This window comes from Papaver somniferum, unplaced genomic scaffold, assembly GCF_003573695.1.
Source record: "Papaver somniferum cultivar HN1 unplaced genomic scaffold, ASM357369v1 unplaced-scaffold_10, whole genome shotgun sequence".
Lineage (NCBI taxonomy): Eukaryota > Viridiplantae > Streptophyta > Magnoliopsida > Ranunculales > Papaveraceae > Papaver > Papaver somniferum.
This window is the reverse complement of record NW_020618825.1, coordinates 14,275,925-14,302,587: the sequence shown is the minus strand read 5'-3', so window position 1 is coordinate 14,302,587 and position 26,663 is coordinate 14,275,925. Positions and strand designations below refer to the sequence as shown.

General features: G+C 42.2%; 1 protein-coding gene across 1 annotated transcript; it reads right to left on the bottom strand.

Annotated features, from left to right (window-relative positions):
• Window positions 1–722: 722 nt before the first annotated feature.
• On the bottom strand, window positions 723–26,614 carry LOC113326399 (F-box/kelch-repeat protein At3g06240-like). Its single transcript, XM_026574138.1, has 3 exons — window positions 26,366–26,614; window positions 25,673–26,097; window positions 723–861 (listed from the first exon to the last, which is right to left on the bottom strand). The coding sequence occupies exons 1-3, from the start codon at window positions 26,612–26,614 to the stop codon at window positions 723–725; spliced, it is 813 nt and encodes a 270-aa protein (XP_026429923.1).
• Between the last annotated feature and the right edge of the window lie 49 nt (window positions 26,615–26,663).

Here is a 26,663-nt window from a genome sequence, read left to right as displayed (position 1 = left end):
GGTGATTGCTTTGTCAAACATTTCTAAGAGCCGGGTTCGATGGGAATGGTAAGAAACAATCCACCACTTGTGAAATCTACGTGAATGTATTACCTACATGCCGACATAAACTTGTAAGAGCTGAAGGAAGTGGTCACTGACCTGTTTTCTAGTTCTATGTGAATGCATTGTGAGAATATATTTGGCGATTAGCAACACTGAAAATAATCTAGTGTATTTGGTGAATAATTACATTGTAAATTGTTGAATTTTTGTTGTTTATTAAGATAGTTCAAACTGGTGGAATATATTTGTTTATTTGGTTCAATCCTTTAATGGGTGTGGCTTGTCTTGTTCTAATTTTTAGCTGGAGCGATTGATCATGAAGTTCGTGGATCTCTTGCGTTTCCTATAATCAACCCTGAAGACCAATCTTGTCGCATTTTCCTTGAGCTTGTCACTGTGAAGGAGAAGCCTAATTTGATCCTGAGTTTGATAATGTTTGCCGCGCTCTTCAGGTCTGTTATGCTTTCCTTACATTTATGTATCTAGTTTTTCTTATTTGTAGTGATGTTTATCTTTATTTTGTCTGGGTCATTGATTTAAAGTCTATCCAATAACAGATTCTAGATTTATTAGGGTTAATCTACTAGTTAACTTGGAAAGATCAGAACTATAATTGTATTGGTCTGTCCTCGAGATAGTGAAAATATGGTGTCATTTGATTTGGCGTTTCACTAAGATCATTCTCCTATGTTCCTTTTGCAGAAAACTTGAAAAACTTTCCCCAGAACCAGCGCTTTCCCCGGAGGACAAACGCTGCTACATCTGGGCATCAAAGAAAGCCCTGCCGAGGCTGTCGTAGCAAAGAAATCCCTGCACCTGCAGCCAAAAAGAAAGAAGAGCCCAGTGATGATAGCTCTGATGAGAGTGATTCCAAGGGTCTTATTGTTTTAATGCAAAAATCTGATTAGGTATTTTGATTCAATTAAACATGAAGTGAGAGGGATAGTCTTGAAACTTCTGATGGACATGTATTTGAGGAGAGGTTTCTGAGGTTTGAAACCAAACATCTATATCACTGCCATTTTTTGAATGTGTGTTTAACACTGGCAGGTTAACTTGAATGAATGTAAATGTATTACACTGGTAGGTTAATGTGAAAGTGAATTATTTTCTGAAATTCCATTTCAGCTATGATCTTTTTTTTTTCAAAATAGTTTTATGCACACAACTTCTAACAAATGTCGTTACTTCAAATATTACAACCTCTAGGGATTTTGTGTTAGATATTATGACTACACAAGACAAAGGTTGTGACAGAATGTTCTACAACTCTAGCAAGTGTAGTGACACTAGTATACACAATATTAATAGATGTTGTCTTTCAGTTTTCAACTATACAAGCCAGATATTGTGAAAAGGTTTTCATTTACTTTACAACATAAGTTTGTGTTGTCCAAGATAGTTCGACAATTCATACAAGTGTTGTGCAAATATTATTCATAATACTGGTAATTGTTGTTGTATATGTTTCTACGATATGCTACTTATGTTGTCCACGATTGTTCTACAATACAAGCAAGAGTTGTGTTAGGTTATCAAAAAAAATCGAAAGAGAATCACAACATTGACAAACTATTGTCGAACCATGAATCACATCACCCTTTACAACACTTGTCATCCATTGTAGAAAAACTTGGACTTTCTACAATACCCCCGTTCCACAATGCATGAAACGGAGTTGTCGTAGGGGTACTGCAACTCTTATCTTGTGTCGTCAATGATGATTTTTCCCGTAGTGCCAACAATCTCCGGTCTGGACTTAAACCTGTAATCTTAACACAAAATTGGTTAAAAAGACCAAAATCAACAACTCCTGGGTGAAAAAGACATTTAGATTTTGATACTGTTTAAATGGACAAAAATGTAAAAATAACCAGGATGTAAACAATTTCATCCTACCCATTTTCAAATACTCTTTCTTATTTTTAATTTATATCAGGATGCATCCAGTTTCATTCTTGCTATTTTTTAAGTTTAAGTCAAGATGAATCCAGTTTCATCCTGGTTATTTTTTTGGTGTCCATTTCACCCATACTAATTTTTACTCGTTCATTTGAACCATGGTATAAAAATATTTGGACAAATGATCCATTTTCCGTAATCTTAAACGATAGTCAGGACCTTTTGTTTTGTGTTTTTTTTTTTCGAAAATTATTGTTTTGAGCTTTTTTTTTTGTTGATAGGAAGAAAAGAAAAGAGATGTTATTGCAGAGAGATCAAGTTACTAACTACAAAGAATTTACAGAGAAAACCATGAGAAATGGACATGAAAAGGTACAAGATTAAAGTTAAAAGGTGTATAGAAAAGGCATCAACGGAAAATGGCATCCCAGTTGAATACAACATTTACCCCTTGTTAGGCCCGTCCCTGATTCATGTAGCATAGTTCCCGTCTCCTTACCTCAGTTCTTCCTCTGCCAACTGACAAATCAGCCCAGTAACACCCACTAGTCGTCCTCACATTCCCTCATTTATTCCACTGCCAAATGAAAATCAACCAAGTGTTGATATTCTATCCACTACTCCAGTCATGGATTGGTATTCGTTCATGGCAGTTTCTCTTTACATTCATAAATAAATGTGTTTTCTGTAGCACCAGTCTCGAGAACGCATGTCTTCTGGTATGTAACTATCCTTAGTATGGGGATATACCAAAAGCTTCAAGGGGGCCTACAACCACCTCCTTGGCCGTCCATGTCCTCTGTCTTCCCTTGGTCCACTGTTGATATGTATTGCATATATGATGATCTGGATTGGAATTGCATGAGTCAAAAGGTAAATGAAGTGCATTTTCATGCTTGATAATGCAAAACTGCAATAAGCTCATCGATTTTTAGGTAGAACCGTAGAACCATATTTGGAAAGATAGATTTAATGCTAAAGATACTGGTGCACTTAAAGGAATAATAATAGCAATGATTCGTCTATTCATGAACTTCTATATGTAAACTTAGCAATGATTAATAAGTAGAATATATATTGACTAATTAAATTATGATTTGTTTACAAGTATGCTCTCTAAGCAATTCCCACAATATTAATGGTCAGTGTACACGCTGATGCAGATTGGGATTCAAAAATACAACCCTTACCGACTTAAGTATTTTATTGTCAATGCTTTTTAAAAATAGTCGCGCGCCAACTTAAGTATATTATGGGACGATGACTCAGACATTTTACTGGATACGGATGAACAAGACCTGTATAATTAATTTAATGAAAAATGCTTTTATTGCTAATTACTATATTCAATCAATCTAGATTTCTTTCTGTTTATGTTCATGCTATAAAGAGCTTTAGAGATCTATTTTCTCCTATATAAAAACCATTGCATTGCAGCAACCCTTGGTGGAATTCGCAACAACAACAGGATGAGCAATGGGGAAGTCGCAAGTGATCTAGAAAGGGATCGATGCACAATGGTTTTTACCTTCTCAAAGGGAAACCCAATCTCTGAGACTAACCTTCTGTTTGAGGGTGAAAACGATTTCTGTTGATTTTGATAATTTCGGATGTGTGGGTGAGAAACGAGTTTAAACCCTAAACAATATACTGCAAGGGAGTACTTTAGATTCGAGAGATCAATCTGTACAAATCCGATCTAAACCAAGAAATGGTCGTTAAAGACTTACTTCGGTCACAAATTGAAGGAGAAGGGTTGGTTTTGGGAAGGGAAGCGAGAGAGTGTTGAGACCAGAATAGTTGATTCTGGAAAAGTAGTTGTTTCACGACTTGTATCAGAAAGTGGGAAGCAAACAGATGGAAAGCTAGCAAATATTTTCTGAGTGTTGTATCCTCCTGACCTGAACTTGTTGTTCGGTGGAAATAGGTAAGACCTATTTATACAAGTCGAAGTGAAACGTACTCTGGTCTCGTAAGAAATGGAAAACGGATGAGTAAATGGGAGGAGGTGGTAACCGGTAACGCCTGGAATTGATGTTCCATAATAGAAAGCGTTTCACCATTACTCCCTGTGTTTACTAACCGCCTCATCCTTATGACACTTTCTTATAACGGGCGTAGTGTCGCCGCACGCTGTAAACCGCCAAACCAATACCCAATGAGCATCCCCCAGTTTGTGACATGTGTTGATTCTCGAGTGTTTTCGTGGAAAACATGTAGCATGTTTTTGTTTGGCAAGTTGAGCTTGGGAGACTTGTCGGCTCGGTGGTGACCTTCGACGGTCGAGATTTTGCAACTTGAGAGGAAGGGAAACCGTTGATTATTGCAACCCTTCGTTTGGTAGCCAGTGGCATGAAAGCATGGCCGGTACGGCTTTAATATGTCCTAGTTTAGGCGCGACCAAAAGTTAAGGTTTTGGCTTTGTTTGGGCGCGACCAAACTAGGGCTTGGCGTCGGGCCAAAGGTTACCATGCGTTAGATGGTAACCTTGGACGGCTAAGATCTACATCTTAGATGTAAAAGTGGCCGTTGATCTTCGGAAGCCTTTGTTTTGGTAGCCGCACTGGGAAGGTAGGAATAGTATGGCGCGGCAAGGTGGTTGGCATGCCATTGGCACATGTGGCATGGCTGGCATGTCGTGGCGCGGTTTGGGCATGGCCAAAACAAATGTTTTGGCGTTGGGCCAAAGGTTACCATGCGTTGGTTGGCGACCTTGGACGGCTAAGATTTTAATCTTAGATGTAAGGATGGTCGTTGATCGTCACCAGCCTATGTTTTGGTAACCGCATAGGGAAGGCCGGCATGGTATGGCGCGGAAAGGTGGCTGGCATGCCATTGGCACATGTGGCATGGCCGTCATGCCTTGACGCGGTTTGGGCATGACCAAAACTAGGGTTTTGGGCCAAAGGTTACCATGCATTGGTTGGAGACCTTGGACGACTAAGATTTGTATCTTAGATGGAAGGATGGTCGTTGATCGTCGCAAGCATTTGTTTTGGTAACCGCATAGGGAAGGCCGACATGGTATGGCGCGGCCAGGTGGCTGGCATGCCATTGGCACATCTGGCATGGCCGGCATGCCTTGGCGCGGTTTGGGCGTGACTAAAACTAGGGTTTTGGGCCAAAGGTTACCATGCGTTGGTTGGCGACCTTGGACGGCTAAGATTTGCATCTTAGATGGAAGGATGGCCATTGATCATCGCAAGCCTTTGTTTTGGTAACTGTATAGGGAAGGCCGGCATGGTATGGCGCGGTAAGGTGGATGGCATGCCATTGGCACATGTGGCATGACCGGCATGCCTTGGCGCGGTTTGGGCGTTACCAAAACTAGGTTTTTGGCGTTGGGCCAAAGGTTACCATGTGTTGGTTGGTGACCTTGGATGGCTGAGATTTGCATCTAAGATGGAAGGGTGGTCGTTGATTGTCGCACGCCTTCGTTTTGGCATCCGTGAAGGGAAGGCCGGCATGGCATGGATTAGGAGCGGCATGTCATTGGCACACGTGGCATGGTCGGCATGCTTGGCGTGGTTTAGGTGCGGCCAAACTAGGGTTTTGGCGTCGAGCCAAAAGTTACCATGCGTTGGTTAGTGACCTTGGATGGCTGAGATTTGCATCTAAGATGGAAGGGTGGTCGTTGATTGTCGCATGCCTTCGTTTTGGCATCCGTGAAGGGAAGGCCGGCATGGCATGTCTTAGGCGCGGCATGCCACTGGCACATGTGGCATGGTCGGCATGCTTGGCGTGGTTTAGGCGCGGCCAAACTAGGGTTTTGGCGTTGAGCCAAAAGTTACCATGCGTTGGTTAGTGACCTTGGACGGCTGAGATTTGCATCTAAGATGGAAGGATGGCCGTTGATTGTCGCACGCCTTCATTTTGGCAGCCGTGAACGGAAGGCCGGAATGGTATGGTGCGGCAAGGTGGTTGGCATGTCATTGGCACATGTGGTATGGCATGCCTTGGCGCGGTTTGGCGTGGCCAAAAATAAGGTTTGGGCCAAAGGTTACCATGCGTTGTTTGGAGACCTTGGACGGCTAAGATTTGCATCTAAGATACGAGGTGGCCGTTGATCATCGCACGCCTTTGTTTTGGCAGCCTTGAAGGGAAGGCTATCATGGCATGGCTTAGGCGCGACAAGGTGGATGGCGCGGCATGCCATTGGCACATGGGGCATGGTCGCCATACCTTGGCGTGGTTTAGGCGCGGCCAAAATCGGGTTTTGGCGTTGGGCCAAAGGTTACCATGCGTTGTTTGGCGACCTTGGACGGCTAAAATTTGTATTTAAGATGGAAGGGTGGCCATTGATCATCGCACGCCTTCGTTTTGGTAGCCGCATAAGGAAGGCCGACCTGGTATGGCGCAGCAAGGTGGTTGGCATGTCATTGGCATAGTGGTGTGGCTGGCATGGTTGGCATGCCTTAGCGCGGAGGTGCGGATGGCATGGTTGGCATGCCTTGGCGCGGAGGTACGGCTGGCATGGCATGCCATTGGCGCGGGAGGTACGGCTGGCATGGCATGCCATTGGCGCAGTGGTGCGGCTGGCATGGCATGCCATTGGCGCAGTGGTGTGGCTGGTATGGTTGGAATGCCGTGGCGCGGAGGTGCGGCTGACATGGCATGCCATTGGCGCAGTGGTTCGGCTGGCATGGTTGGCATGCCTTGGCGCAGAGATGTGGCTGACATGGTATGCCATTGGCACAGTGGTGTGTATGGAATGGTTGGCATGCCTTGGCGCGGTGACGTGGCTGGCATGGTCTGACATTGGTATAGTGGTGCGGCTGGCATGGTTGGCATGCCTTGGCGCGGTAGCATGAGAATTAAGGTTTGGCATAGATGATGTTAGTCAGTGTTAAGGGTTCTGCCGTGGAACATGACCCATGTAAAAAAAAAGGGCACCCCGGTAATTCTTACATAGGCATGCTGATTGATTCAATAAATGTGCTAATGGTCATAGTGACGTCATGTCAGATGTATAGTTTTACGATTTTGACCTTAAGCTAAAAACCACCATCAACATTAAGTCCCCTGCTTAGCTCGGAACAGGAGCATTGTTGCGAGGTAAGCATAAGATGGTGACAGGAGAGGACAAAAATCAATCACAGGTCGTGAAAAGATGGTCAGGAAAGTCCGACTAACCTTTTTCGAGAGGTAAGGAGAGTTCATGATCCTCATGTTTGGCGGCCTTGCGTAGATTCTATTTATGGTGTAGACCGTGAAGTGGTGAGATGAAGATCGTCGGCTTAGTCTGGCCATGTATCACCTTGCATGGGTTATGGAACATCATGCCGCTGGCTTGGAGAGTTGTTGGTGTTGGCGCGGACGGCTTGGCATAGTGGGGCCAAGGTAATGGCACGGACGTCTTGGCATGGTGGGTCCAAGGAAATGGCGCGGACGGCTTGGCATGGTGGGTCCAAGGCAAGGCGTGGTTTGTTGAATCAAAGCATGCGCGTAAGGCTTGGCATGGTGATTTGTCTTCGCGCGCCCGGTTGCCTCTTTTCCTTACTTGACTCAAAAAGGAAGTCATTTCCTTATTCAAACTCCCAAGTACCGCGCCTATGAAAGGGGGTCGGCCTCTCCTTTTATTTCACACCTTTATATTTTTTTTATATTCTAGCCGTGTGGTAACAGTAAAGCGGACGAGCGAATCCCAGGTATGTCTTCCAGCACTTCCTCTTTAACTTGTTTTTCTTATTTTCTTGTGTTAGTGCAAACCCTAGCTGTAGGCGTACCTTTTCATGAACTTGTTAAAAATATTGTTCTTTTGTGTTGGTATGAATCCTAGCCGTAAATATGCTTTGCGTGAACTTGTAGTAACATTTAGGCGTGAATACCGTAGTAAGGTTGGCCGCCTCAATTACTGTGCAAAGTAGGCATGCATGAGCTAGTAACTGTCATCCCTTCCGTGAAAACCTAACTCCTAGGGTTTCCTCCCTTTTCCTGGTGTGTCCGTGTGTATTGTTCCAATGGTGGGGCGTGCCTACTCGTCCGGGCGCTAATTTCTGCTACAGGGTACGGCCTTGGCATGAGGTGGTGATGCAGGGTCTATCAGTCCCCATTTCTTTGCTCATGTACATTATGACTTTGCAACAAATTGGTTTGCGTCCAGGATGGATCTCCTGTGTCTGATAAAATAATTTCCATGCACTTTTCGTAATAATTTCTCTTCGTATTGTTCCATTGCAGTTATTTCGAAGGTGAAAGTAGCGTGAGAGAATTTCGTTAGGATGTCATTTGAGAAAAGTTATGCTGTACTGAAAGATGTTGGCAATTCCAAGCCAAACATAGAAGATGAGTTCTTTAAAACATCCGCCACAATTAGGAAAAATCATCCCAAGTATGTATCGATTCTTCTGACAGGTCCGGAAAGTGAAAGAGAGGCCCGGTCAGTTCGTCCTGGAGGTGTAATAAGGTTTTGTCTTCAGAGGAAAGAGTATTCTGCTTCTCCCATTAAATTTAAAATATGTGTGAGTTCGTTTCTTCCCTTTGAGAAATTGATGCGATTCATGATGAGTAAGGAATGTGTAAAAGTAAGTTTGACCAAGGCGCAGATTATTGATACTGTCGCGGCTTCCGGAGTGCTTCAAATTAGGAAAGATATTCCAATCTTGGTTGGTTTTATTTCTAAATGGTGTCCGGACACTCACACGGCCATATGTAGGTGGGGTGAAATGACTATCTCTTTAGAGACCGTAGCCGTCTTCCTGAACCTTCCCTTAGTAGGAAACCTCGATGTCAAATTATCTGTAGATGAAGAAGAAATGTGCGCCGCTCTGGTTGCAAAATCAAAAGGATTCGTTCGGAAAGAAAATGAGACGAGGTGCTTCTATGGATGGTAAGTGTCTCAATGGTTTCCTGATGAGTTGGAGCCAAATCAGAAAAATAGTACACTTCATGTCGCAGCGTTCTTGGCTCTTTGGTTATCCAGAGGTATTTTCGATGTCGGCTCTGGTAAGAAGGAGATAAGACAGGAACTTATCAAGTTTGTCATAAAATTGGCAAAAGGTGTTGTTTTCCCTATTGGCGGCTTGTTTCTTGGTTCTCTTTACACACACTTGGATCATCTGGTCGCGGACATGTGCGCTTCAAATGGCTACATGAAAGTGGATTCGTATATATGCCGCTTTTCTCCAAGCGTGGCTGTGGGAGCACTTCGAAAGGTATGCTCCAAAACATTTGGTCATACTTCCCGAGTCTTGGGGTGGTTCTAGGATACTGCGCTGGTCTAATAGGCGCCCAAATATTGGTTCGAACCTGGTTGGATTCCTTGACAACTCGCACACGGTCAATTTTCGTCCATGGGCTCCGGTGCATGCATCCATAACTCAGATCAATACCTTTGCTCCTGCTTCGAGCAAGTCTTTGTCTTCTGATAAAGAGGGTATGAGTGTTGGAGAGATGGTGTTCAAGCAAAGCTGCACGCCCGGTCATGTGTCGTCTTTCTTTCGAGGATCTTGCAAAGCAGTTTCTTACAATATCGATAGGGCGGCTCGGCATATGGGTTTTGACCAAGGGGTCCCACTCGTTCGTCAGCCGGTTGTTCAAGAAGACTCGTTGCCAAATTTTCTCGATGCTAGTGTTCTTTTGTCGTGTAAAAGTCTCCCTTTTTCGCTCTCGGAACGAAATCCATCAACAGCCTCCAAATATAACATATTTTGGCAGGATGAGTTTCTCGATATCCATGGATTCGTGAATGATGTGGTAGGAAACCGTCGCGGTAAGCCTTCTCCTGCGGTTTTAGCGGAGCACCCACTGCTGAGGGATCCTTCTTCGACCAAGCGAAAATCCGTTAGCCCGAATGCAGATAGTCCCCAAGTGAAGGAGCGAAGGTCTAAAAGTCGTACAGACGATTCCACTTCATATTCGACATCCCTACCTACTTTCAGTTCGTCTAATATGCGGGTACGTATGCTTTTCCTCTTGATTTTAGTTGGATCGCATATTTCTTATTTCTTTTCTGAGTATCCATCTTTGTATCAGCAGCGTGAACACATTTACCAAACTTGCAAGTAGTCAGAAAACATCGTTTCTCGAGACGGAGGGTGGCGGTGCTGAGCCTATCCATGGTGATGGGGAACCCGAGAAGGATGAAAGTTCAGAGTCCAGTGATTGCGAGAGTAGTTCTTCCGACAGCAGTGTTGAATCTTCCTCTAGTCGGTCTGAAAGCGAATCAGTGAGTCTCCCGCATGTTTTTTCTTCTTTCCTATCTTCCTTTCTCTTTGGAAAATATCTAATCCGTGATATCATAGGGGGAAGCCGTTTTTGAAGATGGCCCTGAGATGGAGACTGGCGGAGATACATCTTTGTCTCCAACTGTGACAGCCGCACCGGGCGACCTTGAAATGGATGTTGATCGAGATGAAAACGTCGTTGTGACTCAGACAATGGAGAGTACTCCAGTGGACGCAGGTTCAATTGCCGTTAGGAATCCCTTCCCGGTTGCTGATGCAGTCGGGAGCGCCACTTTCAACCCTCCATATCTGGTTCCTCATCCAGATCATGTGTTGATCGGGGGATTTAGCGTGCCAGCCAAACACGCGGCGCTATACACCAGGATATGGGAAAGCTACGGACATATCTCCATGACAAAGAAAATTACTAGTCGATTTGTTTTGGTTAAGCGCGTGGAGGAAGCTTTGTCTTCGATTGACGACATGTGCAATGTGACTGGTAATACTGTTTCTGAGGATGTAGTCTCGAGCTGTAGGTTCCATCGTGTAACATGTGTAAACTTCGAGTTAAATGTTCCTTGGTTCGTTGAAGGTTTCTCTGAGGTTGAAAAGTTGCTGGCCGAAACAGTCGAAGGTCCTTCTGCGGATATGGTGAAGAAGCAGGAAGCGGAAGTCGAAAAGTTGTCCAGGATGCTGAAGTTGAAGAGGGAGGCTCTCCAAAGCACGAAAGAGGCTTTTTCCAAGAATAGAAAGCCATTGTTTAAAAACTTTCCTTGAACGCATTTCTGTCTTCTGAACTTCGTATTTTAGGGTTTTTTTTTTGAAAGGTAAATGAAACGCCTAGTTTACGGCTTTGATTTCCTGGATTTTTGGTTTGACATACAAATGTTATCTTGAGGGTATTGGATTATTATTTGGAACGAACTGTTTTTAGAATAACGATGTTTTTTGGTTATGATTGTGAATGGTGCAAACATCCCGGGAAAGCCACTGAATCGTGAGCATTGCTTGTCGACAGAGAGCATGAGATGAAACATAACATGGCTATTGGTTTCATAATTCCCGTGAAAACCTAAAGTAGTAAACCACGTATTTTGTCTAGGCGAGACTTACTCGGTTTTTGGATCTTCTGGTGAAAAAGGAATCTCCCGGATGTAAGACCTAGTTTTGTGTGAAACATCGCCGTGACTGTGGAAAGTCCCCAGTCATTCCTTGTCGTGTTGCATATCCCTGGGCGGATCGTTTGCTTCTAACCCCTCGGATGTCCCCAGTCGTCCCTTGCCGTATCACGACTGGTAATAGAGCCTCCTAGTAACTGAGTCGTCGATTCCTGAACGGATCGTTTGATTTTAATGTCCTGACGTCTGGGTCGAGGTATGAGATCGAGGATTGAAAATTGACATCATGACCGAAAGATCAACCTCCCACTGTGGTCTCCAATTGTTTGAAGGTGAAAACGATTTCTGCTGATTTTGATCATTTAGGGTGTGTGGTTGAGAAACGAGTTTAAACCCTACACAATGTACTGCAAGGGAGTACTTTAGATTCGAGAGATAAATCTGTACAAATCTGGCCTAAACCAACAAATGGTTGTTCCATACTTGTTACGGTCACAAAGTGAAGGAGAAGAGTTGGTTTTGGGGAGGGAAACGAAGAGAGTGTTGAGACCAGAATAGTTGATTCTGGAAGAGTAGTTGTTTCACGACTTGTATCAGAAAGTGGGAAGCTAACAGATGGAAAGCTAGCAAATATTTTCTGAGTGTTGTATCCTCCTGACCTGAACTTTTTTTCGGTGGAAATAGGTAAGACCTATTTATACAAGTCGAAGTGAAACGTACTCTGGTCTCGTAAGAAATGGAAAACGAATGATTAAATGAGAGGAGGTGGTAACCGGTAATGCCTGGAATTGATGTTCCATAAAAGAAAGAAGTTCACCATTAATCCCTGTATTTACTAACCGCCTCATCCTTATGACATTGTCTTATAACGGGCATAGTGTACTCCGCACGCTGTAAACCGCCAAACCAATACCCAATGAGCATCCCCCAGTTTGTGACATTTGTTGATGTCTCGAGTGTTTTCGTGGAAAACATGTAGCATGTTGTTGTTCGGAAAGTTGAGCTTGGGAGACTTGCCGGCTCGGTGGTGACCTTCGAAGGTCAAAATTTTGCATCTTGAGAGGAAGGGTAGCCGTTGATTATTGCAACCCTTCGTTTGGTATCCAGTGGCATGAAAGCATGGCAGGTACGGCTTTAATCTGTCCTAGTTTAGGCACAGCCAAAAGTTAGGGTTTTGTCTTTGTTTGGGCGCGACCAAACTAGGGCTTGGCGTCCGTCCAAAGGTCGCCATGCGTTAGCTGGTAACCTTGGACGGCTAAGATCTGCATCTTAGATGGAAAAGTTGTCATTGATCTTCGCAAGACTTTGTTTTGGTAGCCGAATAGGGAAGGCCGGCATGGTATGGTGCGACAAGTTGGTTGGAATGCAATTGGCACATGTGGCATGGCCGGCATGCCTTGACGCGGTATGGGCGTGGCCAAAACAAAGGTTTTGGCGTTGGGCCAAAGGTTACCATGCGTTGTTTGGCGACCTTGGACGGCTAAAATTTGCATCTTAGATGGAAGGATGGTCGTTGATCGTCGCAAGCCTTTGTTTTGGTAAACGCATAGGGAAAGCCGGCATGGTATGGCGCGGCAAGGTGGCTAGCATGCCATTGGCACATGTGTTATGGCCGGCATGCCTTAGAGCGGTTTAGGCGTGACCAAAACTAGGGTTTTGTTCCAAAGGTTACCATGCGTTGGTCGGCGACCTTGGAAGGCTAAAATTTGCATCTTAGATGGAAGGATGGTCGTTGATCGTCGCAAGCCTTTGATTTGGTAACCGCATAGGGAAGGCCGGCATGGTATGGTGCGGCAAGGTGGTTGGCATGCCATTGGCACATGTGGCATGGTTGGCATGCCTTGGCGCGGTTTAGGAGTGACCAAAACTAGGGTTTTGTTCTTAAGGTTACCATGCGTTGGTCGGCGACCTTGGACGGCTAAAATTTGCATCTTAGATGGAAGGATGGTCGTTGATCATCGCAAGCCTTTGATTTGGTAACCGCATAGGGAAGGCCGGCATGGTATGGTGCGGCAAGGTGGCTGGCATGCCATTGGCGCATGTGGCATGGCCGGCATGCCTTGACGCGGTTTGGGCGTGACCAAAACTAGGATTTTGGCGATGTGCCAAAGGTTACCATGTGTTGGTTTGTGACCTTGGACGGCTGAGATTTGCATCTAAGATGGAAGGGTGGCCGTTGATTGTCGTACGCTTTCGTTTTGGAAGCCGCGAAGGTAAGGCCGACATGGAATGGCTTAGGCGCGGCAAGGTGGATGGTGCGGCATGCCATTGTCACATGTGGCATTTTCGGCATGCCTTGGCGTGGTTTAGGCGCGGCCAAACTAGGGTTTTGGCGTTGGGCCAAAGGTTACCATGCGTTGGTTAGTGACCATGGACGGCTGAGATTTGCATCTAAGATGGAAGGGTGGCCGTTGATCATCGCACGCCTTCGTTTTGGTAGCCGTGACGGGAAGGTCGGCATGGCATGGCTTGGGCGCGGCTAGGTGGATGGCGCAGCATGCCATTGGCACATGTGGCATGGTCGGCATGCCTTGGCGTGGTTTAGGCGCGACCAAACTAGGGTTTTGGCGTTGGGCCAAAGGTTACTGTACCTTATTTTGGGACCTTGGACGGCTAAGATTTGCATCTAAAATGGAAGCTTGACCATTGATCATCGCACGCCTTCGTTTTGGTAGCCGCATAGGGAAGGCCGGCATGGTATGGCGCGACAAGGTGGTTGGCATGCCATTGGCATATGTGGCATGGCATGCCTTGGCGCGGTTTGGCGTGGCCAAAACTAGGGTTTTGGCCAAAGGTTACCATGCATTATTTGGCGACCTTGTACGGCTAAGATTTGCATCTAAGATGGAAGGGTGGTTGTTGATCATTGCGCGCCTTCGTTTTGGCAGCCGTGAAGCGAAGGCCGACATGACATGGCTTAGGCGCGGCAAGGTGCATGGCGCGGCATGCCATTGGCACATGTGGCATGGTCGGCATGCCTTGGCGTGGTTTAGGCGCGACCAAACAAGGGTTTTGGCGTTGGGCCAAAGGTTACCATGCGTTATTTTGGGACCGTGGACGGCTAAGATTTGCATCTAAAATGGTATGGTGGTCGTTGATCATTGCACGCCTTCGTTTTGGTAGCCGTGACGGGAAGGTCGGCATGGCATGGCTTAGGCGCCGCAAGGTGGATGGAGCAGCATGGCATTGGCACATGTGGCATGGTCGGCATGCCTTGGCGTGGTTTAGGCGCGACCAAACTAGGGTTTTGGCGTTGGGCCAAAGGTTACTGTACGTTATTTTGGGACCTTGGACGGCTAAGATTTGCATCTAAAATGGAAGGTTGACCGTTGATCATCGCACGCCTTCGTTTTGGTAGCCGCAGAGGGAAGGCCGGTATGGCATAGCGCGGCAAGGTGGTTGGCATGCCATTGGCACATGTGGCATGGCATGCCTTGGCGCGGTTTGGCGTGGCTAAAACTAGGGTTTGGGCCAAAGGTTACCATGCGTTGTTTGGCGACCTTGGATGGCTAAGATTTGCATATAAGATGGAAGGGTGGTCGTTGATCATCGCACGCCTTCGTTTTGGCAGCCGTGAAGGGAAGGATGGCATGTCATGGCTTAGGCGCGGCAAGGTGGATGGCGCGGCATGCCATTGGCACATGTGGCATGGTCAGCATGCCTTGGCGTGGTTTAGGCGCGACCAAACTAGGGTTTTCTCGTTGGGCCAAAGGTTACCATGCGTTGTTTGGCGACCTTGGACGGCTAAGATTTGCATCGAAGATAGAAGGGTGGTCGTTGATCATCGCACGCCTTCGTTTTGGTATCCGCATAGGGAAGGCCGGCACGGTATGGCGCGGCAAGGTGGTTGGCATGCCATTGGCACATGTGGCATTTCATGCCTTCGCGCGGTTTGGCGTGGCCAAAACTAGGGTTTGAGAAAAAGGTTACATGCGTTGTTTGGCGACCTTGGACGACTAAGTTTTGCATCTAAGATGGAAGGGTGGTCGTTGATCATTGCACGTCTTCGTTTTGGTAGCCGCATAGGGAAGGCCGGCATGGTATGGCGCAACAAGGTGGTTGGCATGCCATTGGCACATGTGGTGCGGCTGGCATGGTTGGCATGCCTTGGCGCGGAGGTGCGGCTGGCATGGCATGCCATTGGCACAGTGGTGCAGCTGGAATGGCATGCCATTGGCACAGTGGTGCGGCTGGAATGGCATGCCATTGGCGCAGTGGTGCAGCTGGCATGGTTGGCATGCCTTGGCGCGGAGGTGCGGCTGGAATGGCATGCCATTGGCGCAGTGGTGCGGCTGGCATGGTTGGCATGCTTTGGCGCGGAGCTGGCATGGTATGCCATTGGCATAATGGTGTGGTTGGCATGCCTTGGCGCGCTGAAGTGGCTGGCATGGTCTTCCATTGGCACAGTGGTGCGGATTGCATGGTTGGCATGCCTTGGGGCGGTAGCACGAGAATTAGGGTTTGGCATAGATGATGTCAGTCAGTGTTAAGGGTTCTGCCGTGGAACATGACCCATGTAAAAAAAAAAAAAGGTACCCCGACAATTCTTACGTAGGCATGATGATTGATCAATAAATAAGCTAATGGTCATAGTGACGTCATGTCAGATGTATAGTTTTACGATTTTGAACCTAAGCTAAAAACCACCATCAACACCTTCGTATGGTTTTAGATGCGTATGTATCTTATGTGTTCTGAAATTTGATATATATATATATATTATTATTATTATTAGTTCACTAATTGATTCTTTGGTTATTGCAGATTACATGGCAGTGACGCTGTAGAAACGATTAAGATGCAGGATGTTCCAGGTGGAGGACAACCAACCTACGCCTATGTTGTATTTGGTTCTAAGAATTCAATATACAGCATACTCCAGGGGAATGAAACAGTAAAGTTTCCCATCAATGAGAACCGTTTTTTGTCCGGCAGATATTTAGTTGAGGACTCGAAATTAGACCAATTCTGGACCGATTGTTGATGATATTCATTGTCATTTAATTGCTGCATATTTTTGATTTCTATCATGTATCATCTGATGTCTGTTTGAATGAAAAATAAAGAAGGTGTTGTTTGGAAAGTAAAGAATAAGAACTTTTAGTTAACATGTGGTTTGCATTCTGGTTTGGGTAGGAAATAGTCTAGCGCACTGAACAAATCCCAAACACATTGAACATAGTGTTTTTCAAGCCATTTGACAATCTGATATCATTCAGCAGGTGTCCCCAGACAATCCTCCTCCTTCGGTTCCCACAGCTCCTCTTGTTCCGAATGAAAATCAAAATGGATCACTAGTTGAAGTTCAACCTTCTATTTGGTAGGAGGATTCATCTGTTATGGAGGATTCTTCTATATGGGGAAATCCATCTATTTGGAAGTATTGAAACAATTATTCCCCTTATGTACCCCTTGAATACATAAATGTATTCATGTTATGAGTTTTAAGGGTTCTGATTCATGCATAAGAATACCTTATATTTAATAAAAATATTTGGTAACTTTATTTGAGATATATTTCGAGTAGTCAAAGTCTTTGATTAGTTCCTTACATTTTCGTGGGAATTAAAGGAAAGTGTCCCTCCGCTAATATGTTAATTACAGAAGTGTCCCTCTTCAAGGATTTTCCGTCTAAACGGAGTGAATTCACCGTTAACTTCACCGAAAAATATAAAATAAGCAGAGGGAATTACCAATATATCCATATCAACTTTTGTAATTCCATAAATAACCTCGAGTTAATCTGACTCTGATCCATCTCGAGAATAATCCAACGACTATTACATTACACATATGTGATCCATCTCGAGAATGATCTAACGACTCTTAGTAGAGACATGTGTCAATGGTTTGGACATATTCAGAAATCGAAACCCTAAAATCACTACAACTCATTTATCGCCTCTGTTTTCTCTCGGTTCTTTCTTCCTTCTTTTATTCTCTTTAAGGTCTGTTGATGAAGAGCTTGAAGAACTGATTGAAGTAAACCGAAACCCGTTTAATCACTAAAAGCTGCTCATTTGCCAACTCTATTTGCACACAGTTTTTTCTTCCCTCTCTTCTTTTGTTCAAGGTCTATTGATGAAGAACATGAAGAACTGATTGAAGTAAGAAGTTCTACAAGATGAGTGGTGATGATAATGATTCGAAAAAAATTAGGTAAGAAGTTTTTCAACTCTTTTTTGATTCTCAAAAGGGTTATGTAGTTTTAGGGTTTTTATGTTGGGTTGTCGAACTGTTTCTGGTGCTTTAGGTTTTATAATTTTTTTGATTCGAACAATCATGTATTTGTAGTGTTAGGGTTTGATAGATTTATCCTTTTTTGATTACTGATTTTCATTTTTGGGGATTTTCCAGAAACCCTAATTTTGAAATTTAGGGATTTTTCAGAAACCCTAGTTTTGAAATTTTGGGATTTTAAATTTCTCTATTTATGGATGTTTTTGAATGATAAATGTTCAGAATGGTGACTGTGTATATATTATGAGTATGGTTATTGAACTGTTTATACGGTTTTTTGTTTGTTGTATGTGCAGAAGATTTGTTAGGTACCCTAAAAGGAGCTTTAGGGTTGAATTATTCAACACAAATAAATGGACTGTTTACCATGATTTGGATGTGAACTATGTTGGTCTTGACATGTTGACTGATATGATTATGTGGGAGATGAAGATTAGTGAATCCAAAAAACTTAATTTGTTTTGGTTTACTCCAGATAACATACCAGAACTGATTGTTGCATTGCGGGTAACATAAATGGTGGTTGTGTTTATTTCTATAAAATTTTAGCATGTATTTTCCACTGCATTTCTTCTTACAAGGTTGATTTTGGAATGGACAGGCATTGAACTGGTGGTTTATGTCACAACAAGCAAAGCAACACTTATTGGCAGGAAGCTGAATATCCAAAGCTTTAACAACATCTATTGCATCTACAAACCATTCAAAATAGTTGCAGATGGAGCAGTTGAAGAACTTCTCACCTGGATGCTCAGGAGTTTGATACAGCAACATTCTCCTAACACCATTGCAAGGTACATTATTGCACCTAGAGTAGATGAACCTGTGTTTCTTCCCTCATCAATTTGTTCGTGGTAGAGTTGTTTGATACTGTTCTTTATATTTATTGTTTGATACATCTGACGTTTTCTTCAACTGTTGCAAGATTCCAACAATCTTAACACATTATTATTCCTTGTAACAATGGGAAAGAATGATGTTGAAAGACCACAGAAGTTTAACGGAAAGGATTTCAAGAGATAGCAATCCAAGATGCTATTTTATCTAAGCCATCATGAACTGGATTATGTACTTGTTCCACATGCTGAATTGATGAATGCTGAAGGTTTAACTGAGGAGGCGATCGAGTATAACAAGAGGTGTAATTTTCTGGCGAAAAATCATATCATGAATGGTTTGGAAGATGCGATGTATGATTTTTACAATGCTAAAGAAAATTTCAGTGCTTATGATTTGTGGACTGCGTTAGAAGCAAAGTATCAAGCGGAGACTGCAGGGAGCAAGAAATTTCTGGTGCGAAGTTTATGGACTTCAAGATGACGAATGATAAACCTGTTGTTGATCAATTTCTCGAATTTCAACAGATCATTAATGAGATTCTTGCTGAAGGTATGGTCATTGATGAGACGTTTCAAGTATCTGCGGTAATTGAGAAGTTACCATCTTCTTGGTCTGAATACAAGAAAAAGCTAAGACATGAAACTGGCGAGATCAACATGGTTGAATTAGGAAAGAAAATTCAAGTGGAAGAGATGATGTGCACCAAGGATAAGAACGTATCTTCTGCAAGGGACATGAGTAACAAAGCTCATATGACTGAACACAGATCTTCCAAAGCTGGAAAAGGTGAGAGTAACAATCGTAACTCTAAGCGTGGTCCTCCCAAGAAAGGTATGTTTCGAAAACCAGAGTCTAGCATTACTAAAATTAAGGGTGCTTGTTATGCGTGTGGAGTTACTGGACATATGGCAGTTCACTGTAGACATCGTAAGGACAAAAAGGATAGTGCTAACTTGGTTGAAAAGAACAAGGACGAGTTTTCTGCAGTAGTGTCTGAAGTTAATTTGGTGACCAATGTGATGGACTGGTGGGTAGACTCTGGAGCTACCAAGCATGTTTGTGGGAACAGAGACCTGTTCACCTCCTACCAGAGGGTAGGGGAAGGCGAGAAACTCTATATGGGTAACTCATCTGCATCAGAGGTTGCAGGAAAAGGAAAGGTCGGTCTGAAGCTCACATCTGGCAAGACTCTCACATTTAATGAAGTTCTTCATGTTCCAGACATCTGCAAAAATCTTGTTTCTTGTTCTGTTTTAGATGATAAGGGTTTTAAAGTTTCAATTGAGTCTGGAAAACTTATAGTAACTAAGGGCAATGATTATGTGGGTAAGGGTTATAAGACTGGGAGTCTTTACAAACTTAATGTAACCTGTCCTGAAGTGAAATTGAATGATTCTTCTGCTTACATGTGTGTGTCATCGAATGTTTGGCATGGTAGACTTGGTCATGTAAATTACAAATCAATGCATAAACTGGCTAGCGTAGGCTGCATACCCAAATTCACTTTAGATAAAAGTCATAAGTGTGAGATTTGCGTAGAATCTAAGCATGCTAAGAAATCATTCAGGAAGAATGTCCAGAGAAACACTAAACCCTTAGAATTGATTCATTCAGACGTAGTTGACATGAAGTCAGTTCAAACTAGAGGTGGTAAGAAATGGTTTGTCACTTTTATAGATGATTGTACGAGGTACTGTCAGGTTTATTTGCTTAGAGGGAATGACAACGCCTTACAAGCCTATAAGATATATAAACGTGAAGTTGAAAACCAATTGAATGCTACCATTAAAACTTTTAGGTCTGACCGTGGTGGTGAGTATCTAATTCCTATTGGAGATTTCTGTGAAGAACATGGCATAATACATGAAACTACAGCCCCTTATTCACCTCAATCCAATGGTGTAGCTGAACGAAAGAACCGTACCCTTAAGGATATGATGAATGCCATGTTGATTAGTTCAGGATTACCTTCGAATTTGTGGGGGGAGGCTATCCTCTCAGCCAATTACATCCTGAACAGAGTACCCTTTAAAGGATCAGATAAAAGTCCATATGAGTTATGGAAAGGTAAACAACCATCTTATGATTACTTCAAAGTGTGGGGGTGCTTGGAAAAGGTGGCCATCCCTCCTCCTAAGACAAATAAGATAGGACCCAAAACCGTTGATTGTGTTTTATAGGGTATCCTGAGCATTCTAGTGCTCATAGGTTTATGGTTGTGAGTTCTGAAATTTCTGACATAGGGTTGAATACTATCATGGAGTCTAGGAATGCTGAGTTTTTTGAGAATGTTTTTCCTATGAAACGTGATTCTCGAAAGAGATGTTTATATGATCCCCTAGAATTTACATCATCCAGTCAGTCATTACCTTTAGAGGAAGATGAACCAGAAATAGAACCTAGAAGAGGTAAAAGGGTTAAAACTATGAAAACCTATCCTGGTTGCATTACATACCTAGCCGAGTCTGATCCTCAGACTTATAAAGAAGCCATGACTTGTCCTGAAGCTCCGTGGTGGAAAGAAGCTTCAATTAGTGAAATGGATTCCATTCGAGAAAACGGTACTTTTGAACTTGTAGATTTACCTCCAGGGTCTAAGGTCATAGGTTGTAAATGGATTTTCAAGAGAAAACGTAATATAAATGGAACTATTGAAAAATACAAGGCTAGGTTGGTAGCGAAAGGCTATAAACAGATAGAAGGTATAGACTTCTTTGATACATATTCACCAGTAAGTAGAATTAGCTCCATTAGGATGTTAATTGCTATAGCTTCTGTCCATAACCTACAGATACATCAAATGGATGTAAAGACAGCGTTTTTGAATGGTGAATTAGATGAAGAAATTTATATGGAACAACCCGAAGGATTTGTAGTTAAAGGTTGTGAGAAGAAGGTTTGTAAACTGAAGAAATCTTTGTATGGATTGAAACAAGCACCTAAACAGTGGCATGAGAAATTTGATCATGTGATGATTTCTAGTGGTTTTAGAATTAATGAATCTGATAAGTGTGTTTATACTAAACTTGTCAAGGATGCCTGTGTGATTGTATGCTTGTATGTTGATGATATGCTTATACTAGGTACAAACATGGATGTTATTAATACCACTAAGAAAATGTTGAATGAGAACTTTGACATGAAAGACTTAGGCCCCGTTGATGTCATATTAGGGATGAAGATTAGAAAAACTTCTAATGGCTATAGTGTGAGTCAGTCTCATTATGTTGAATCCATACTTAAGAAATATAATCAGTTTGACTGTAAACCTGTTTGCACTCCATATGATTCTTCTTGCAAACTCATGAAGAATAAGGGTGTAGGTGTTAACCAACTTGAATACTCGAGAGTCATAGGAAGTCTGATGTATTTGATGAATTGTACGAGACCAAACATTGCTTATGCTGTGAGTATGTTAAGCAGGTATACTTGTAACCCAGGGCAGAAACATTGGGATGCACTTAATAGAGTGCTAAAGTACTTGAAGTACACAATGACCTTTTGTTTGAATTACGAAGGGTATCCGGCCGTCCTTGAGGGATTTTACGATGCGAACTGGATAGCAGACTCAGAGGAGTCTAAGTCTACGAGTGGATATGTATTCACTCTAGCAGGTGCGTCTGTATCTTGGAAGAGTTCCAAACAGACATGTATAGCTCGCTCAACTATGGAGTCGGAGTTTATTTTGTTAGATAAAGCAGGAGAGGAGGCTGAATGGCTAAGAAACTTTTTAGAAGATATTCCTCTCTGGCATAGGCCTGTGCCAGCTATATCTATACATTGTGACAGCAAATCTGCAATAGGTAGAGCTAAAAATAGCTTCTACAATGGAAAGTCTATACATATGCGTAGAAGACATGATTCTTTGAAATTACTAATCTCAACAGGCGTTATTTCCATAGATTGGACAAGGTCCAAGGAGAATATCGCGGACCCTTTGACGAAAGGTTTGTCCAAGGAGATAGTTAGTAAAGCATCGAAGGGGATGGGGCTTAGGCTCAAATAATTAAACTTGCCATGAAGGATACTCAACCTTGCTGACTGGAGATTCCAAGATCAAGGTTTCGAATGAGACAACTAATTTGTGGTAGTTAAAGGTAAACACTATCAGATAATTTTATTATCTGTCCCTTCCCTATGGTGTTGATGTGATAGTGTAACTGCATGTGGAGGATGACTTTTAATTAAGTCTTAATGAGTTCTATAGTTTCAATTTAAGATTGAAGTGGGGTGTAGCAGTAAACACTCTTGATGGAACTCACCTATCTGAATGAGGAAGTGGGTCGCTTCCTATGAGAATGGAGCCAATTCTTTAGAGAATTCTGAGAAACAGGATATGTCCAGGGCCAAAATAGACAAAACGGCACGAACTTAGCAACACTTGGAGTATATCATGCGTGGATATTATTTGAACTACACCAAACGCTAGCAGTTCAAGACATCGTGTTCACTGTTTAGCTAGTAGTTCCGGTAACTTCTCACTAAGCAAGGTTCAAGACCTCATGGACACCTTTGCCTAAATGGTATTTTCCTTACTCTGATTTTTTCGTTTTCCGACATTTCACTCATGTGGGGGATTGTTGGAGAAAATGAGTTTTAATTAAAAAGATTTTATGGTCTTGGTATGGTTTGATCTAATGACCTAAGGGTCTAAGGATACTCACTCATTTTTGGGTGAATGAAGTGGAACCTTTAGTCCCACATTGTGGAAAACTAAAGAGGAGCTCCACTATATAATCATACACTTATGTATGAATTGTAAAACGTGGGTGGAGCGAGTGGGCAAAAATACATATTTTGACCCATGCGATATACGCGTATACCATACACCAAGTCCCTTTCCTACACGGATTTATTTTTGGGAGAATTTTTTCTTTAGGAATTTAATTCCAAAATTATTTTTTAAGAGTTTTATTTGTGGGAAATTCCTTTTACGAGTTTTACTTGTTTTTGAAGAAAACAAAAAACCTAACTTGATTTGCAAGTATCTCATCCTATAAATATGACTCGAAATTCTGTTTTAAAAGCACACAAGCAGCGACTATCTCTAGGTCTACTTTTCTTCTTCTTCTTATATTTTGTGCGGCGTTTTGCTTCCATCCCTGTTGCTGAGTTCAAGAGTGTGTAACTTGCGTTGTGCTAACTCAAGTTATATCGGGCAGTCTTATCCTGGACACATCTTCGCACGTTGGGGTTTAGCATTACTTCAGAGTATACCCGCGAACTAATGTGTTAAGGACAGCTTGTTGAACCTGTGTTTCTTCCCTCATCAAAATTTGTTCGTGGTAGAGTTGTTTGATACTGTTCTTTATATTTATTGTTTGATACATCTGACGTTTTTTTCAATTGTTGCAAGATTCCAACATCCGTAACCATGGCGCGTTTATCATCCTGTTGCAAACGAGATCGATTGGTGATTGTTTAGTTCCATTGTTACATATTGCCCAATCTTTATGAAGTTTTCCCCAATTTTCTGGTCCATTTGGGCTCCCAAGTATGTAACTAAATTCTGTCCGGTCTTCTGCAAGGATGCAACATAGACAATAAGATTCACGATACATAAAATTTTATTTCTATACAACTAAGTATGAGAAATAGAAGAAAACAAGAACTTACCAACTTCTAACCAAGATGAGGTTGGCCTGGAATTTAAAACAAGAACTCCAATCACCAGGAGAAATACCAAGGTTGGTGAACTTAGAAAACTCTTCATATTTAAACAACTGAGTAGAGTTTAAATTTTCTGTATTGATATTATAAAATAGCTAATGAAACCCTCTATATATAGAGAGAGCAATCAAGATCTGTGAATTCTCAAATGAAGTACTTGCGTTTCATAGGAAGTTGCTGCAACGCCCTTCTAGTAAATAAGTATATCAACTGAAGTAATATATTTCTCGAAATTGAGTATGAGGAAGCTACCAGACAAATTATCTGGAGTAGTATTTGAGGCATGACTGGCATGTAAAACAAAAAAAAAATGCATTCCACATGGCTAAAATATATCTCGAAACATTTTTATATGAGGCATGTCAGTGGTGCGCCCCCCTATGTGCAGCTCCCTGCTGTAAATTTGTCATTTTTCCAACTACTTACAACCATGTAATACTAAAGAATTGTAAAGCTCAAACAATTGGCATGTGTTTTTTTATTTTTAAAGCATATGGTAGTCCTGTTGCCGTGTATCTCTTTTATGGACTTCCGACCGTTGGATGATTAGCTAGGCTGCCTGCCGCCGGCCTGATTTAATTCCCCTGTCAGTGTGGTCAATTGTATGTTGTGTAACCGACTGTTGCATGATCGTTCCAGGGATCAAATTTGTTAAGTGTCCTTGTGCATAATCATATACATGAATAATGTAGCATTATCAACCATTCTAAGTACTAGCAGGAGGCATAGGTTATCTCGGGATACTTTTACTTTCTCTTGCTTTCCCTTAAAAGAAGTTTGTAAACCAATGATATTGGAATTCTCCTAAGGCTGCCATAGAAGAACTCGTTTGATATATAAAATGTCAATTTCAATATATATTTGTTTAAACCCAATGTCCATGTGCTTATAATAATTTCAGTCAACAAAATTGACCAGAAGTGGAAAATTTCATTGTAAAGTGAAGTGACATGGGAGGGAATCAATTCAAGTTTATTTTAGTTTCTTAACAACTGATATTTATTTATTTTAATACGAAAATTGGATTCATTCAAATAGAATAACAAGTAATTTCACAACTAACAGCAAGCCAACAAAGTGTCAAAATGTGACAACTATTTTGTGATTTACCAAACTAATCAAACTCTAATCAATAAATTAGCTAAGTATGGAAAACAAGCTTAATTATCTAGCGGATCATGGATGTTGGTGATCCTAGCTGCAACGTGTAGGAGGTAGTTTGGCCAGATTATAATGATTCCTCATGTTTGTGACATATATGAAACACCATGAAAGTTCCTTCAAATAAATACTTATTCCCAAAGGGTATAGACATGGAGTTGTCAGAAAATATGTATTCTGCCTACTAATTTTCGTTTATGCAGCATCCATTTGAGATCAAAGGTTTTTAACGGAATTTATAATGAGACGGTGAATGTAGGCTGTTTGACTACCATTACCACGTACTATACATTCTATAACAAAACAAGGAAGCTAATTAAGCAAGAAAAAATTGCACAATAATTTATAAAACTGTCTTTCAAAACAAAGCATTCAGTACACAGCCAGACATTTGAAACATCAAGCAAAGCAAAGTATTGGCAAATCAAAACATAAGAGATGTAATACTAGATTTCGGTGTTGGCAAATCAAACCAGTCCTAACCCTATTTTCGGTTTGTTTCCTTTTGTAAGGGAGTGTATCCTTGCATACTTCCCAAGTCTTTTGTGATCATATTTTTCCTCTTCTGCTTCTGCTCCCGCTGTCATCAAATAAGTACCTCTGCGAAGCGAATGTAGGCTTTCTACGTAGATGCTAGTTGAAGGAGAATACGAAGTCATATCACCATAGACCTTAAGTGCCTCATATGTTTGATGCTCTGAACTGTACAAACCTGTATGAAAGCCACCATCCCTATCAAATCCTAAAAGAATCTCACCGTTCTCAAAACGCCACAAGGATATCAGATATCCAATGTACCCAAACTGTTTAATGTCAATGTTGAAGAGCTTAGTCCAAGAATTTTCCATTCCAAAGTTCTTCAGTTCCCATAAATCGACTTGGACCCCATAAATATGACCAAATAAGCAAAGAGATCCTTCTAAGATGCACAAGTTTGTTTTATACTCCCTCCGTCCCTGTTATAAAGGCGGGGTTGTAAAAATTTGTAGTCCCATTAGATAGGCAGACTTTCAATTCCAAGATGGATTTATCCATATATTACCCTTATTTATTATAGGTAGTTATCACCACAATTAAGTTAATGTTTCTAGTGTTGGAAATTGTACAAAGGATAAAACAGGAAAAAGGTGGAAATGTAGAAAATCAAAAAAAAATCTTATTCTAAGAGAAATTCACTTCTCCGCCTATATAATGGGGACGGAGGGAGTAACATTTGTTGAAAACTTCAGGAAATTGCATCTCTTTGAATTCTTCGTTCTCCAGATTAAAAGATAGAATAACTTGAGAGGTGATTCCTTTTCCTGCTCTACGAGATGATATCCAATGAAGAGCTCCATTAACAGGGAGCCGCCACATATCACGTACTTCAAGAGATGGTACATTATAAGGTGTCTTCTCCATTGGAATCCATGCATTTGATCTGAGTGTAAATACATGAACATGACACCAATTGTTTTCATATTCGTCGCCCATTAAAGACACTGCTTTGAAATTATCAATCTTGGAATCATAACCAAATCCA